The sequence below is a fragment of the Neocloeon triangulifer genome, unplaced genomic scaffold (assembly GCF_031216515.1).
Source record: "Neocloeon triangulifer isolate White Clay Creek 2 clone unplaced genomic scaffold, ASM3121651v1 ptg000014l, whole genome shotgun sequence".
Taxonomy (NCBI): domain Eukaryota; kingdom Metazoa; phylum Arthropoda; class Insecta; order Ephemeroptera; family Baetidae; genus Neocloeon; species Neocloeon triangulifer.
In genome coordinates, this window is record NW_026775556.1 from 21,046,234 (window position 1) to 21,064,175 (window position 17,942).

Below are 17,942 nucleotides of genomic sequence, written 5' to 3' on the forward strand. Positions count from 1 at the left end.
TTTTTCACGTCAGAAAATGCATCCAGTCGATGTTCAACATCGGAAATAAATATTTCCAACGCCGCTTTTCCTGTGTTCATTGAAATGCCAGAGCTGCTGTGTGTCTGCAAATTCAGCTGTTTGTATCAAATTGTGAAAATTTTATTAGTAATCTTTACGTTGCATCAAGTGAGTAAAATAATTTATTATATGAGATGTTTCTCTTATTTGATTGAACTTTTAAGACAATTCAAACCTCTTCTTCTTCGGTTGAGTGGCGCAAATGCGTTGGAAGTGGTTCTGATGATTCCGTGACTAAATTAACAACCAGTTCAGTTAAATATTGCCTCGCGCAATGTCTCGGTCTGATTAACGACACCTTGAACAGCAAAAGCTGCAAATATACCCCAGAAACTCTGAGTGGTCTGGTTCTTGTTTATCCATATTTTATTTCTGAATATTTTTAACTTTTTATTTTGCAGTTGCTGCTCAAAAATGCGAAGGCCAATTCATTCCAAACTGGAGATCGGACAAAAAAGTGTTTTGTAATTTTGACCCGTTTTTGTAAGATGATTTGTTTTTCAAACATAATTATTTTATAGAGTTAAGTCACGTTAAAATTTTTAGCCAAGACGGTTTTGTCAACACAAAACTAAAGAATCGGTCAAAGTGGATTGCAGAATCGAATTTCTGCACCCACATTTTGATGTTTCCAGTTGTTAAATATGATGAAAGCCAGAAAAAGGTTGTATTAATGGAGGATCAATTCGCAGGTCCGTTTGCAATGGAATTTTGCATTACAGTTACACAAGAAATTTTGTTACAGAAATGAAGCAACATCTTAAGACTTTTCAAAAGGCGCGATTGAAAGTTCTAATTACCCTAGGTGACAAAAACAATTTTTAATAAAATGTTAACAAAAATGAAACTTTTAGGAGACTGGTGGAATGTTTATCCCTTAACAATGTCACCAAAGATGTTTTCAAGCGTTGCCAGAAATGAAAATAATGTTAGAAATGCATTTGTAAAAGAATTGGTTACGATTGTTAAAAATTACAATTTCGACGGTATCAATTTTCGGTGGACTCATCCAGGCAGCCCATATGTAGCTAACTTTGGTAGAGAAATATCTTGTTTAATTGAGATCACAGGGTGCGCAAGATGGATTTTTGCAAGACAAAGTGAATTTTGTCACATTGCTGAAGAGTTTCGCATCGGCTCTAAAGCCCGATGGCTTGTTGGTCACATATGAGTGCACAGCAATTAAATCAATTATAAACACAGGCAAATTTCGTCTATGCTGTTGAAATCAAATTTCAATTTTTGTTAAATACAGGAATCGATATTCCCAAGGTGGCGGCGGCACTTGATTATATTTTAATTTATGCTACGAACTATCAAACTGGATCGTACATTACCACTGGATTAATCACGCCAAGCAAAGAAGTGGTTCGTAAAAAAAAAAAAATAAATAAAAAAAAACTGATATAATAATTTATTAATTTTAATTATAGAAATCCACTTTGGAGATGTTTAAAAGTCAAGTAGATGATCCTGGCAAAATTATTTTGGCATTTAAGCCGGAAGTTGAAGTGCTGACCTTAGCAAATCCGTAAACTGTTTTTAGAATGAATGGTGGAGATTTGATGAATTTCAAACTGTACAGAAATAAGGAAGCAAAAATAGGGAGTAATATCATCGGTGAAAAGAAGGATTTCACTTGCTGGATTGAGGTAAGTTTCTTAGATTTTTATAAAAGTAAGTTGCTTCTATTAGAAAAAAAAAGAAATGAGAATTGGAGTCCTGGACTTTTCAGAATAGAAAAAATATTTAATAATATAAAAAAATAGCTAATTAATGCCCTGATTATTCCCCTCATTTGGAAACAAATATTACCTCTTTACAGGCCAATTAATTTTTGAGATTGAAAATTCAGATCATGCGGAGGATTTATGTGACCGAAAAAAACAACTGGGTGATAACGAAAGGCACAAATGAATCACAAACGTTTGCCTGCAACGGCGACAAATGGACATCGTTCGATGATATTAATGCAATTAAATATCGTGTAAAAATACTTGAGAGTTTCCTTCTTTTTAAATTTAAGAAATTTGGTGCAGATGGAACTTGTACAAAAACTCCGACTTGGAGGAGTGCAAATTATGGCGACTTTTGCTGATGACATCTTCAACGAACTAGGATGTGGTCCTGCGCCTTTCCTGCGGACAATTAATGAAATTCTCAGAGGCTACAACGACTGCATTCTTCCGTCTTGCCCTTGATGATTTAAAACAAAGAAAGAATGCAATCAGATTTAAGTGTTTTGTTTTAAATTTGCAATAAATTTTTTTTGCGATTTACTCCGTTACAAATTAAATTTATATTTTGGCTTTAACTTCTGTTTGAAAACAATAATTTATGGTGAAGATTTGGCCATTTTAACAAATTTTCTGTAGTTACGAGAGTTTAAAATATCAGCGGGAAACGCTTCCCCACAGGATGCATGGCCGTCATCACCACGCCATACATCGCATTTCGTGCCAGCAGCAACATAATATTCCTTGCCTTTTCAATAACAGTGAATATTTGCCTGATTTTATTCATTTTCCATTCAGGAAAAAATTTGATTTTCTTCACAACTGAAAATTGACTCAAAATATCATAGTATATTAAATAATTTTTTAGAATTCCACTATCACATTTATCCCACAGTGGTAGATGGATTAAAAGTTTCCAAAATTAATTTGTGTCTTGAGTGACAAATAATGAAATAGATTTAGTGTATTTTTTCAAAATTGAGCCTGTTAATTAAAATATATTGCTACTAAATGCAAAATTCTCTCCGGATTGTTTTTACATGTTATCGCTATTTCTTTTGCGAATCAACAAGTTTCATAACCAATTAAAGTGAAAATTACAAAATTTGTACAATAAGTCAGTGAAAAAGAGTCAACATCGAAATGTGACATTATATTTATATTTTCATAGTTCAAACCACCTGCACACTAATATAATTCTATTTGATTTGATATTAACATTTTAAAATTGGTTCTTAATTCAAGTGGAAAAATATCAAATCTCTTTGCAAATAAAATTTCCACAATTAATTGAAAATAAAATATATAAATTTTTTACTGTCTAAAATGTATTAAAAAAATCAATAGAGAATTATGATCAATAATTGTTAATAAATAGATTTAAATTAATTATATTTAATTAAATCGAGCTCTTGTTTGTATTTTAGTGTTCAATGAATAGAGGAAAACAAAATTAAAGCAAAAAAACTTGATAATATAATTTCTCGAGCTGGCACAGAAAGATAATGAAGGATATGTGTTTTTTTATATTTATTTTTAAATAAAAACTTTCTTTGATATCAGGAGGCGATTTTTCATCAATTTAAATTTTTTTTACTAAATTCTTTGAATTATTAGCAGCTTATTGGTTTGATTCTAGAAATTCATTAACTAAATAATAAATTTTAATTGCCATGCAATGCAATTGAATGGTAAAAACATGAATCACCAGCTAGAGGCGAAGTGATGCGATTTGATTAACTTGTCGTCGAAATGGTGCAAATCCTCAAAGGCGGCATCCATCAAAGCAGGTGCAGCAGCTGGACCACTCTCAGGCAGAGCCATGGTTAATTGGCGGACACAAACATATTCAGCGAGGTGTGCATCTCCCTCACCGGCGCAATGCTAAATTCAATGCGGCGCAGTCCCTTGCATACGAATATCGAAATGCGTGCAGTGCGATTGTGATAGAGGCGTCCGCAGCGATTATTAACGGCGGCACCCATAAAGCTATTCACTCTATCTAGGGGTGCAAATAGATGGATGGGCCGCGCTACACCCATCGAGGAGGCGCTGCATGCATGCAAATTGAGTTTGGGACGCGCTGAACGTAATTATTATTAATGAGTTTTGATTCAAACACACACGGCCAGTGCAGAACTATCATCTCCAGTAGAAAGCAGCGCACGATGCATTACCAATCTAGAGCAACATCATATTTGCTGGCTTAATTGAAACCGGATATTGCAATTATATTACCGTGGCAAAAAATACTTATAATATTTATTGTAGAAATGTAGACTCTTAAAATTGTTAGCTTTATTTATCAAGAAACACTAGCAAAGACGCGATTTTTAATGTTCAAACGCTATTTTCCAAAAGATTTTCACGATGCCGCCGATTTTGTGGTTCCAAATCGTTAGCCCGGTTATGGAGAATAGCATGTTGGTGGATCACACACCTCTGGCAATTTTGGTACCAACTGCAAAAGTGCATAAATTCACAAATAGTTTTTTAAAACCTTGAATTTTCTGTCTAAAAAATGATTCTTTTAGTTCCTTTAGTTTTTAGTTGTTGCGAGACGTTTCCATTTCTTTTTTGCTAATTATGAATGAAGTATTTATTAAACACCGTAGGTGTACAACATTTATTAAGATATGCAATAATGATACATTTTCTTCTTCTAAACTCTTTTGAGAAGTTGCGGCTTCTCGCAAGCTCATTTTCTTCACTGAACAAGTTTTAATAGGATATTTTGTACATTGATCTCCTCAAAATTTTTATGAATGTGAATTAAAATACCAATTGATTAATCTGATGTAAAATCAAAATGAGACCATTTAGACAAGTATAATCAGACTTATGTCTACTATTATATTATGATTCTACTAACTCGTCTTATAATTTTAAATAACTTGTAGAATAAAAGTTATAACAAAATATTTTAATTATTATTAAAAAATTACATTTAATTCCAATGTAAATAAAAAAAACATTAAAAATATTATTTAAAAATATAATGTTATAATTAATTTTTAATTATTTTAGTACAATTAATTTTAAAAAACCTCTAAGTTAATTTTGCATAAAAATTAAAGTTAAAAAATGTGTAGTGTTTTATTATTGATAATTTTTGTAATTTAAATAAGATACTTATTTTAACTTACTCTGCTTTCCGATAGTAGTTAGCGGTAGTTTGCACGATCCAATTTCCCGATGTCGTCGAAAGGGAACCGCAATTTTGCGCGGATGGCACCTTTTCAGCCTCCGCGGACGAGTCGTTAGCGGGGAAGAGCGAGCGAGAGTGGCTGCGAAATTGAAGGGAATGAATGAATGGAAACTCATTATCTGTTTGCTGGCAGTCGTTTTTCCTGCCGTTCCCGCTCGTCAGACCAGCAATCTTGCATTGATTTGGCCATTGTGCTGCGCGCCGAGAGGGAGAAAGTGTCTTTCTTTCTTTCTTATATTTTCCCTCTCGCTCGGTACATATACATGGCTTCCCTGCTCCATCCGACACGAGACCGCCAATCGATGCCGCTAGTCGAGAGAATTCGCTTCTAATTAAGTCATTATTTGCGGCGGGATCAATTTTCCATTTGCCTCTAACGACCCTGCGGCGCACAACCCACCCTGCTGTAAAAGACAAGCAACCAGTGCACCAGACAGGCAATGAGAATAATTTTTGCGTGGTTTTGCTCCGAGTCATTAACACTGCGGTTGGATATAACCCTTTCCATATTTCAAAAATAAAATTTCTGAAAAGCATTAAGTGGTATTTAGAGGAAAAATATCAAAAATATTTTGATTCCAGCTAAAAATTAAACAAACTATTTTATGTTTTTTTTTTATGTTTTTAATTACACTGTGGTCAAAATCATTAATGCTGTTCAAAAAATATAATTGTTCAAAAGAAACTTAAAAGATCCCTTCGTCTAGTATAAGAAAATTACATTTCTCAATTATAAAAAAATTAATAATAATAAAAATTTATATTGAATTTCTTTTTCAGTATTTCAATGTAACTTTCCAAAAGAGATAAAAAAAAGAGCCAATGAATTCCATTTTGGCAAACATTAAATTATTCAGGACTAAAATTTTTATCGCAAATGCAAATCTTATAATAAAAAGCAGCTTTTAAATTTCCTTAATAAATCTTTTCTATTTTTGGGTAATTTTTTGTAATGCCCGTCAAAAAAAAATTTCTATGTTAATTCTAATTCTATTTTTTTAAGCAGAATTTACAAATAATAACTATTAAAATATGTTAACAAAAGGTACACATTTTTTCCCCAGTTGCCTTTAAACATATTCTTCTATTACTTCTGTAACCTTCTTTTGAGTCGGGTCATCAATTTTCATATTTTCGTGGAGCCTAGTAAAGCGTCGGGTCGTTTCCCGCGCACTTCCACCGAAGACAAAAGGCAATTTCCTCGGCGAAATTGGCCCGAAAAGAAGCCGCACATCCATTCATTGCGTGCCGCAGAATTCCAATCAGCCCCTCATCATCGCCTTTATGTACCCAGCAGTCGCAATTTGTCCTCCCTTTTATTACCGAGCGAGGCCTCTCAAGAGTGACCGAGACCACATTCGGCGCCGCACTCAACTTCCGATTTTCCACCCGCAGATGCACGTTGTTTTTCTTTTTCATTATAGGGAGGGGTGGTTTCGGTGGGGGTTGTACCTACCCTGTTTGTTCTAATCGGTCCAGCGCTCGTCGGTTTCCGCGCACACTTACTAAATCACAACCACCACCGTTGCATTTATTCCCCGAATGTGCAGCCGGCGAAAATTCGCTAGTTGCCATTAAACGGCAAACAGCGCCGAACACGAGGGTAAATAATTAGAATTACTCGGCGTGGGGTGCCGAATGAAGAGCGTATTCCGGTGTTCTGCTCCATAAATTTGCCAAATAGCCGTTGCATGCTGCTCACTGATTGCAACAACGACGCCTATGGTCATGTGCATGGCGATCCTGATCTGCAACATTCTCCGTTTCAAAATAAATTGCAAAAATTAATCCAAATTATGTTCAATAAGTTTGTTGAATTGAATTGTAAATGAGAATTTCCGTTTAATATCAAAACAGTGTTTTGAAATCACTTTTATGCCGAATGATAACTTGCAGGAACCGACAATCGAATTTTTAAATTTTTGCTGATAAAATTTTGATGGCTGGAGCATTAAATAAATTAAAAGTTCATTCGTTCAGGTTCAAGCTGAATGAATTGTTTTTTAAAAATATCATTAATGGAAAAAAATCAACTTTTCTCGCTTTAAAAGTTGCAAACTCAGAGGATTAATTAATAATTATATTAATTTATACATTCATAACACATTAAAGAACGCATATAATATTATTTACGTTTTATAAAAGTTTTAAAATTGGTAAAATTAGAAGAGAGATTACCAAAATTTTTAATAAAAACAGAATAAAAACTGACGTAAAATGCGCAAAAAAAATATAAAAATTAAATATAATAAATTATATTTCTCACATTATAGTAAAAATTTTTAAGTAATATTATCAAAAACAGACTAAATTTTATTTTTAATAAAAATTTTAAATAAAATTGTACACTTAATAAAAGTTCATTTTTTCAAATGCATCTTTGTGGATTTAGCAAATTGTATCAGAAAACCGCATCATAAATTAAGCAAAAACGTGCAAGTCATTTTTTTCACAATTTAATTTTTTTTTTTAAATTTACCATTTATATTCGGCTCTATTTTATGTACGTGAAAACTAACAATAAGTGTCGGCAGTAATGAAAATTCACTGTGAACCGCAAAATTCTCCTCCCGTTGACAAAATTCACAATTCCATGTGTCATGGTTTCAGCTGTCGCACGGGCAAATTATCGCAAATTAGCGCAGAATTCTGACAGCGCGTCGTGCACAAAGCAAACCACGCCGTCGTTCGCTCGCTAATCACACACGTGTATTCAAAACCTGCACCCATTGTTGCTGGCCGCACAAAAGAATCAATTTTCGGTGCTGATTCGTGAACACCTTCCTTCCTGCTGCCTGTCACTTATTTTCAGGGCCGTGCGTTGTCTCGCCGGAAGGGCCTACACTTGTCAACCCTTTTCACCAAGGCTTTCGTTGGAACGGCGCAGGTGAGTCTCTCTATTTTGCAGTTGTCTCTCGCGTCGCGTCCAAAAGTGCCGTGACGCAGAAAAAGCAGTTCTCAACAGTCTACAATGGGTCTCAAGTGGGATTTTTGACTCCTGTTTCAATCACGACGGAAATGGAGAAAAGAGAAACTTAATCCTCCATGGAGAGAGTTCTGAAAATCAGCTAATTCCACATACAAATAAAACAAACAAACAAAAATTTAAATACTAATTACACAAAAAAATTAATTCTTTTAGATTAAAGTTTGAAATTATAATCCTCTGAAATACTTACTGATGGAACTTTCTGGTTACTATTTAATTAATTCATTTATAAATATTGTATAAAACTTTGTATTTCTTTGTTTATTGCTTACAAAATTAAAAATGGTTTAGATTACATAAATTCTAGAGTAAAGCGCCATTATGTTGATAAATATTGAAGATAAATTATTTTAATAATAATTTTATGGACAGATATTCCAATTCATTTCTATTTAACTGTATTGTATTTCCGGGCGGAATTTTCCTTGCCTCGTCGCTTGCACATCTCTTAAAAAATGGAACAATTTTTGGATTTGAAAAATTATAAACTGTGTAGAGTAATTTCAAAATGGCTGTTTTTTTTCCTTTATTTTAAATTATGCTTTTCCTTGAGAGGATTTTTAAAGTCTTTTTTAAATTGTTCTATAAAACCCATCGAGAAGCGGCCGAATTTTAAATTCAAGAAATAAAGCAACATATACAATAATTTTAAAATAGTTGCCTCTTTTCTTATTTAAATACACATATCCCGTCTCAATAAGTATCTTTTCGTTTTTCCTTCCGAAAGAACTCAAATAATTGAGGAGCGTCAATTTGAACTGCTCAGGTGGAAATGCAAAATCCGCGGTCCAATACCATTGTTACCATTGTGCAAAAACCCACCGCAGTGTGCAAAAAGTAATCTCCTTGGCTCTCCGGCTTTCAATTATTATGTCCCTGCGGAAATCCTCTTATCAAACCGACGTCGCTCATTTTCCTCCGAATGGAAATCTCCTCTCCAGCTCAAGATGAGGCTCATTTGCTTGATTTCGCAAGTCCGTCTGCGGGGAGATGGAATATAAAGGCCGCAACCAACAGATATATAAATTCCTTTGCAAAAGTAATAGGCCGGTGCACGTAATTGAGATCTCGAGGGATGCGCAGAAAAAAAGAGAGAAGTTGTAATTACGCGAGCTAAAAGGAAGGCCCTTAACAAGCCAAATAAAAAAGCAGTAAATTAGCAACGAGAGCAATAAAATCTTGGGCTTAGTGTTCCCTTTTTTTATACAATTCAATTGTTTCGGCGGCGGAAAACAGTCGTGGCTTTGCGCCGAGCCAGCTCGGCGGATCGTTTGACAGTTTTTCATGTGTCACCCCGCACCAGCAACGGATGCGAAAGAATTACACGCTCGGATTCGCGTCATGATGGATTGAAATTACATTTCCACTGCATTAAATGATGTCCAACGGCGACGCCAAATCACCACCGACGCGTGTAATCCCAGCAGAGAAGTGTAAAAAAAAGCGGCAAAAGTGTAAATTTTCTGTCATGCTCTGCCAATTTTTTATAATATATATGTCGATTTTGACTGTGACAAGTTGGAAATTTTTATTTATATATTTATATGCAAATCACAAAAGTGCAGATTATAAATTCTGTTAAAATTGTCAGTCGTTGATTAAAAAAATGATGGTTCGAATTGAAATAACGCTTTTTATTTCGTGAAAACATTTTTATTACTGAAATTTTATAAACAATTATTATTTTCCACTTATACACCACCGTTTTCATGCATCAGAATTCAATTATTTACTTATTTTTCCACACTAATTCATCTGTACTTAATGATCTACACATATTTTCAAAAAAGTGACTTTCTCTTCTCATAGCGAATCACTCTCAACTCTAGCCAACTCACTTTTGCTTCGATCCACGTTTGTGCAACAGATACACTCAAGGGATATATTATGCTTGTTATATTCGTAGCTTAATTTATCAATATATCACATAACAACGCTTTCTTTAAACCTCCATCGGTAGACATATTTTATTGTTAAATTTGTTTAGTACACACTCGAGAGAAGTTCAACATTTAATTTTTTCGCAAAGTTCTTATTTCCTTCCATTTTCACACATATTTGATTTCCGCAAGATCTGAACACACCCGCTCCAATCGTCAAGAGTTCATTTTTCCAGTAACTGCCTTTAAAACTAATACGTCCACTTTTTCCGTCTCGGTTGCGCGTAGCTGTACAATTGCTAAATTTGTAACGTGGATGGATATTCGCTTTCCTACTTGCAAAAATATTACTTTTCCATCTCAGCTGAAGATCAATTTTAAAACAAAACAATTCCCGAAAACCACATTATTATTTTTTTGCCAACTTTTCTCCGCTAATTTTAAAGGAGAATCACAGTCTTACATCCTCGAAAAGATTAATTTATATTTTTTATGCAATTCTTACAGACAAGAGATAGCTGAAAATCAAGAAAGTTTGTGGACAGGTGAAAGTAATTAAAGACCCTCTCCAGTGATGATTTAATTCTTGAATTCAAAATAACGCCACTAACAGTAAATAATTTAATGACAAATAAATTGAGATAAAAAATTTCACAATTCAAGGGTTTAAACAGAGACTCAACCACCTTTTCCCACTAAAAGAATTTGATTGTTTGTTAAAATTTAGTCAAATTCCAAGAACTTTAAATCTTAAGGTTTAAATGCGTTTGGCGGGAAATTTTTGACTTGTATGAGCCCGTTTCAACCCTTAGGAATATAAAGGTTTTTTTATCGCGATTTAGAGTCAAATATATTTTTTTCTTTTTGCAAATTCTACAATAAACAAATATGTAACTGGAGAGGCCCTTTAAGGAGGGACAAACACCGGAGGGCACCAAACATCGGCTGGATTAATTTATTATTAAATTCTCCTCTCATTTTCACTTTTCTTTCACAATTTTAACAACCTGGAAACACTCGAAATTGTCACACTAATTGCAAGAGTCTCGTCGTGAACAAAACAAGTGAGGTGGCGACGATTCTGCCGCCTCCACTGGAGGCGGGGGCGACGGACACCTTCGGAGGCGGCTCGTCGTGCACGTCTCTCGGAGGAACGACGGCCGCGGCCGCCTCTTCCTGCACTGGTCTGGCCGGCGGTGCGGCGGCCACGATCACCACCGGGCTGGACCAGGTGCGTTTGGGCGTGTACGAGCCGCGGGACACGTTTAGGCGCACCGCGCCGTCTGCCATTCCGCGGGGGCTGCGTACGATGAACAGGTATTCGCCCGCGTGTTCTGGCAACACCTCGGGGATGGTCAGCGCTGCCCGTCTGCAGTGCGCCGAGTCACCCTCCTGAAACAAACGTCAAATTTTTAATTAATTTAATTAATCAGGAATAAATCTCTTTTGGAACTTAAATGAAGCAAAAAGAAGTATTTTTATTTGAGAGGAAAAACAGTAGACTATAATTTCAGCTACTAACTACAGCCCTATTTTATTAAATCAAAAATTAGCTTGTTAAATAATTAAAGAAGGTTATATTATTTTTTAAATTATTTGTTCCACACAAGAAAAGATCTTTATTTAAATTTAATAACATAAAACATTTAAATTTATATTTGATTTAATTTTAATATAATTATATTTTTTTTTATTTATTTATAATAAAAAAATATACAAACATACTTTGGTAAATAGAGCTGACAATAAAAATCAAATTATATGAAATTCAAAAAAAATATATATATATTGTCTGTGGCATTGAAAGAAGATATGTAAATTGAAATTTGTTTTTTGATCTACGGTGGTTGCTCTTAATATATTATTCCCTGAAAAACTGAAATATCAAATTGCATTTAACATAATGGTAATGCTATAAAAGCCTTCTATTGGATGATAATAGAAGAAATTTAGATGACTGGAAAGCACAAGTTCGTGATGTAAATTAAAAAACATCGCAGACCTTGCTCTAAAAGTAATTGTAAATAATTTCCAAATACAATAGTATAATTTTCAGTAATTTTCACTTTCAGCATTCAAAATTTAAGCCCAATTCGTCAAAAATTGATAACTTCAAAAAAATTAAAACATTTAACAAGGTCCTTTTTTTAAATTTTGGTTAAAATGAAATTAATAAAATCAAACTTTTCTCTAATCCACACAACAATGATATCAGAATTTGTATTTATTGCTATGAAAGAATCATTCTTGTAATATTTAAAAATTATTTTATAATTGAAATCAGAACGAGTTTAAATAAGCATTTCCTAAGCCACATTAATTATCAATCAAAGGTTTCTGACTGCGACGTGCAATTAATCAACACCGAGAAATCCAATCTCACATAAGCACAGGGAATTGCAAATTGCAATCCGCGCTCCAACTTCCACTAACCATATTGACGGAGTGAAGCTCAACCAATTTCACCAGCAATTTAAATTAAACTCAACATGCGTATATATGTAAAGAGCAGATATCTGCACCTTTCCAAAAGCAGCAGTAAATTTCACTTCTCTGATGAATTATTCAATTTATTCGCGTCGCGGGACAAGCTTGAAATTTGACAAAGGCACTCTTGTTTGGTGCAGTGTTTGACTATTTGTCGCTTTGACACAAGAGACTGAGTGTGGCAATGGAGAAGGGTTTGATCAGTTTAATCCAATTCAGCTGTCAGAATAACAGGCCGCCTTAGGCCGAGAGCGTCTCTCGCTTGCAAGGATTGGAATTAGATAAGAGTTTTATTGGACAGGAATTAAAAATTATTCGACGCGTGTTTCCGTCAAGCAAAGGAAAGGAAGGGCTGTTGGCCCACATTTCTTTCTGCCTCCGAAAAGAGGGCAAAGGAACCGTCGGGCGAAGTGCAAACGAGATTAGGCGAACGTGAGAGACGTGTGAAGTTGAAACTCGATCAAAGCGCGTGAAATGCATTCCCCGAGACGCCTTTGTCTCCGCCAGACCACACAAGCAAGCTTTGCAATTCGATCGATTTGGTCTTAATTTTTCTCTCCTTCTCCAAGCAACTTTTGAGCGAAAGTCGCGAAAAGCGCCCCCCTGAGAATGAAAGTCAAATTGACGACGGGAGGAAAAATACTTGGGGGAGTTGAATGTGATCAGCGCGTGATTGCTTTTGGCATAAAAAAGCTGACGGGAATTTTAAACGGACAATTTTTAAATTTTTACATCTGAAAGCTCTAACGAGAAACGAATATTTGAGATTAAGAATTTTTTAAATTAAAAATATCAAAATTTAGGCAAGGCAAATTTCATGAGAAAATTTTACTTGGGCTTAACCTTAAAAAAATTGACGTATTATAAGATTCTTTCAATAATTTCCTCCCCAATTTATTTGGCACTAGGAAATCCTACTTTCCACATCTTCATAATTAGTGTGCGTTTTTGGGGGCTCGCATCTTCATCATTATTAATTGTTGCAATTAGGTTTAAAAAATTATATTGTTTTGATTGGCAAATTCAAACTAAACTAATAGACAATGAATTGGAGCAGAAATTAAAATCAGGGTTTCTTAATTAACTCATCTTTTGCTGCTGTGGGGAATAAATTTGAGCTGCATCTTTTTTATTGTTGTTTATTTGTCCAAATTGTTCTTTGACTACAAAGTTAATTGTAATTATTAAAATAGGATGTAATGTAAAAGGTTAATTATTTTTCATCGATTTCTCTGAAAAATAAATAAACGTGCTCAAGCTGTGGCTGAGAATATTTGAAAACGCAGAAAACAGCTGGCGTAAGGAAAACTTCCACGTGTAAATGGTTGAAACATTAACATTATTAATCCCACTGTATAAAATTGCTTGCTACTAATCAAAGAAGACACACGAACATGATATAACTTCAGTAACTATAATTTGTCATGAAATGATAGGTGTATTTATAAATAAAATAGTTTTAGATTCGATTATGCGTCGCACATTACGAAATTTTGCAATGTATTGTAAAAAAGAATTTAGTTTTGTCCAATTAAAGATTTTAAATCAATTAAATTAAAAATTATTTTAATTAATTATTGCTCAAAATACTTCAAATTTTATTTTGCAATAAAAATTTAATTTATAATATGATTATTATTTAAAGTGTTTATATTAAAAAATTGATGTTTATAAAATAAGTATGTTAAAACTTGGACATGAATTTGCTAGAAGAACTTAACCCTTTGAGTAAAAGAAAACATATAAGAACAGACATGGACGTCTCTTGGAATTGGCAGGAAGCATGGTTGCTTCGTGTCCGATCGCATCAATCGAGCAGAGATGCCAATTTGGGGTCAAGTAACAAGTTCGAGTTGGTTGCGTGTGTGTGGTGGAAAAGAGGAGCTGCCAACTAGGCAGGCCCCCCGAAAGAGCGTGTCCGTCTGACAGACAATGCGCGATATCACTCTCTCGGGCGGGCCTTCCGAGCGGCCCGGAAGGCAAAGAAATTGGCCTCACGTGGAACTTGTCTTGTGCGTCAGCAGAAGCTGCAAATAAAATTACCAGAGCAAGAGAGAAAGCTGCCGTAAGAAGCAGGAAGACTTGAGACCGAGCACAGATGATTAAATTGGATTTTCCATTTTCATTTCGGGCCTCTTTCAGCCCAGCCAGCAGCTAAATGCGCACCCAGGGAAAATATTTGCTTAGAGCGTAAACTCTTTCGAAGTGGGCCGAGAGCGTAGGTTACTTAATTTTGTGAGTCAATAAGGAGGCGGAAAATGTTGAGAGCGAGCCCCATATTTGTCGTACGTCTCGCTATTTTTGTGCGCCGGCTGTTTTCCTTCTCGTGGGTGGCAGAAAGTTCCATTAAACCTTTTCATACTTCTCGCTGACATTTGATATCATCTGATTTTCATTTTTGCAGACAAATTCTATAAAATAATGAATAAACACAGTGACTGATTTTGAGAAATCGTCGCCCACCCTCACTGATCGCTCCCTGTGAGCGACTCACGAGCAGATTTTGAGTAGATCTGCTTGCCGAAATTTTACACTTCCAATAAATTATTTTTTTCTTCATAGTTATTATTTAGAATCTATTACAATCGATTTTTTTTTGTTTTAACAAAAATTGGTTCTGCGTATCAACAAATACAAGATTAGTTACTTTGCTTTCTATATTTCAGGCGGTATATGATATTTAATCTTAATTCAGATTTAATTAAGCAAAATTTATGTAAGTTGACAGGCCGCTTGTTAAAATATTTTCAAAAGCCAGAACAACGAAAGACAAAAAGCAGTTTTTTCTGCGTGCCCCAGTAGAATTTATAAAAATTCAGTTTTGAAATCGTGGAAAATAAAAATTAAATTTCCATTTTCCGTTTCACGTCTAAATTTTTATAAAAATATTCCCAACTACGCTATAATCATATCATTATCCAAATAAAAAAATTTTAATTAGAAGCATATAGAGCAAATTAAAAATCTTACCATGCGCATTTAATTAATAATTTTTGAAAAAAGATTCAGATTATTTAATATCATAATTAGATGTAAATTTTTCATAAATTTTTAGTTTATTGATTTATTTCATTCCTTTTACTCTTTCTGATACCGCAGAGATAATTCAAATGCAGCAAAAGAAGTGAGTTGAGTCGAGTCGACCTGAGCAGCTCAACTCGCAAACCAAACTACTCAGCCGTTGATTCTGCTCACTCTATTTCCTCTTCTGTACAGTTTGATTATTTTTTTATGTAAACAAGGAAATTTTCATTTAACCATCAAAAGACGAATCGCGTGTTGCAACTGGTCTTGAATAATATTTAACAACTTTGAAATTTTTTGATGAGAGCGCAAATTAAATAAAAAAAAATGCATTTTTAAGAGCCTTGGTAACCGTGTCAAGCAGGTTGCCTATTTAAAGTTGTGATGCAGACGATGTTGGAATAATGAATAAATCTTAAATTAAGGATTAGGAAAAGAAAGAAACTTAAAAAAAGCTTTTGGAGGATTCCCTCGTTAATCATGTTCCTACTGCACAAGAGCGAAGGTGTCAGAATTTCAAGCAGGACATGTAAATCGTGGTCGTAATAAAGCTGTCGTCGCTTTGAAATTCAGATACGACAAAAAAACACCGCGGCGCTGCGACTCTAATTAAAATTAATTACCAGCGCGGAATGCAAATGAGCGGTCGGCGAGCTCCGAATAAATCATGAAAGCAAGGAGAGAAATTGCAAAAAATTCTGGGCGGACTTCTGCATCTTTTTCGCGCTGCCCTTTGCCGATATAAATTGCGAGGCTTAATCGGCCCATAAATCTGTCACTCTCATTTTTTATTTCTTTAATTAGAGGAATGAAAGTGGAGAGCTCTTTTTCTCTCGTGCTAGACTTTTTCCGCCGCCGAGGTATTTGGATGATTATCTCCGGCGGGGTAATTTATTTGCCAGAGCGCTCTCGAGCGACGACTTTTTCCTTCAACTCTCGCGAAAATTCGATGAAAGGGGGTAAGGACTCTTTAAATATCCTCACAATCGGATTAATGGCGAGGGCTATTCAAACCGATCTTTCAAAAGATCATGATATTATAAATGCGGATTTAAAGGTTAACAGTACACGAAGTTTGATCTTTTGAATATATTTCAGCGATTATTAATTTAAATTAATTTTGCTATACTAATTTCATCCTCCTGCAATTTAAATCCAAAATCACTTTGCTAGAAGCTTTGAAAATGCTAAACAGATTTAATTTTAATGAAGTTTTTTTTACATTCACTAAATGTATCTGCTAAATGAAAAGGAAATACACATATTTAATTTATAAAATTATTAATAATTAATAATTAATTCCAACATTGACAAAAAACTTGGAAAATTGTATAAAATTTTACAATAGAAGTTTGATGTTATCTAATTTCATTAATTTTTCAACTCATTTTATTATATCTTGGCCAACAATTCTATCTTCCTACCTCTCCCAAATGATTGCTTATTACTTATTACACAATTTAATATTCCAGTAACCATTTGGACAGATAAACAACATGAAAATTAAAGTCTTCAACTGATTTTCTTTAACATTGTGTGATTTAAATGAAGTCGGAAATTCTAACTTTTACCTCTCGGAAAAAACAAATTAATTTTACTAAAAAACGAAATTTAAATTAAAAAGTTTTAAATTGGAGCAAATGGAATTTTTTACTTGAATGATATTTTTTTACTTGAGCAAATATTCCGAGATTTGAATTCGGTGGTGTTTGTATAAGTCTCGGACATCTTCCCTTCCACTCCCTTGACTTCGTAAAATTCGCCAAAGGGAGAACGCAAAGTCCCGTGAGACTCATGCGTATGACGAGACCGCGAGTGTATGCTAATATTTGATGTAAAAATATGGAACAAACACACGGGCGAGTAAGCAAACGCTGGATTTTTTTCTAACAAAACACGCCAGCAGGGTTTTTTTATTTTGATTGACGAATTTTATCATTTGGCCCTCCCTAGTGGCACAAACTGCGCGTTCGTGTTGACATTATGAATTTGTTGATCGCTGTATAAGTTGTAATTCATTGTTTCGCGACATAAAAGGGCGCACACAAGTTGCGTGATCACGGATTGTTGCGTTCGTTTCACAACTGGCCGCTCGCTTTGACCGGCCAATTTATGCACAATGGACGCAAATTCACGTGCACGCGCGCGTTTCACTTTTCGGTCGCCAAACAAATTTATAATGGAAAACCAGCGCTCATTTTTATTTGTCGAAACTGAACTTGCCGAGCGTGTTGAAAATCAATCTGGGCGGCTGTAAAAATAGAACGAATCGGAAACGCACTAAAATAAAACTCCAATAAGCGGATTTGGGCGAGATAAAATTTTACGAGCGGCTGGTGAGAAAATCCTTGCTGGAAATCAAAGTGGAATTTGTGAGCTGAAATCGTCCCCGAGGATAATTTCGCTTTTTTCCCGATATATGTACAAAATGGAAAAAAAGTAAAATGCAAACAATAAATATTTATTTGCCGGCGAAAGAGAGAGAGAGAAGCGATTTGGGATGCAACGCATGCCTTTCGAACTCGGGCATTATTGGATATTCTCTGGTGATATCGGGA

The 17,942-nt window shown here is 34.6% G+C and overlaps 2 protein-coding genes across 2 annotated transcripts in view; one reads left to right on the forward strand and one right to left on the reverse strand.

Annotated features, from left to right (window-relative positions):
* Positions 1–230: 230 nt before the first annotated feature.
* On the forward strand, positions 231–2,261 carry LOC132201862 (probable chitinase 10). Its single transcript, XM_059628387.1, has 11 exons — positions 231–402; positions 462–543; positions 607–752; positions 806–865; positions 915–1,084; positions 1,131–1,263; positions 1,316–1,428; positions 1,494–1,591; positions 1,646–1,712; positions 1,916–2,047; positions 2,100–2,261. The coding sequence occupies exons 3-11, from the start codon at positions 686–688 to the stop codon at positions 2,259–2,261; spliced, it is 1,002 nt and encodes a 333-aa protein (XP_059484370.1). The 5' UTR covers positions 231–402; positions 462–543; positions 607–685.
* Positions 2,262–9,742: 7,481 nt separating this feature from the next.
* Positions 9,743–17,942, reverse strand: part of LOC132200378 (hemicentin-2-like) — a 121,029-nt gene continuing 112,829 nt past the window's right edge. The window contains exon 8 of the mRNA XM_059625803.1: positions 9,743–11,265. Coding sequence (XP_059481786.1) covers positions 10,900–11,265 — 366 coding nt within the window. The 3' untranslated portion in view covers positions 9,743–10,899. The remainder of the gene's footprint in view (positions 11,266–17,942) is intronic.

What these genes read in the sequence shown, in the direction of transcription:
- LOC132201862 (XM_059628387.1), top strand. Translation starts at nt 686, where the DNA reads ATGTTTCCAGTTGTTAAATATGATGAAAGCCAGAAAAAGGTTGTATTA. An exon ending in CTCATCCAGGCAGCCCATAT is followed by an intron (nt 1,085 to 1,130) that starts GTAGCTAACTTT and finishes TTGAGATCACAG; the next exon opens with GGTGCGCAAGATGGATTTTT. An exon ending in TTAATGCAATTAAATATCGT is followed by an intron (nt 2,048 to 2,099) that starts GTAAAAATACTT and finishes AATTTGGTGCAG; the next exon opens with ATGGAACTTGTACAAAAACT.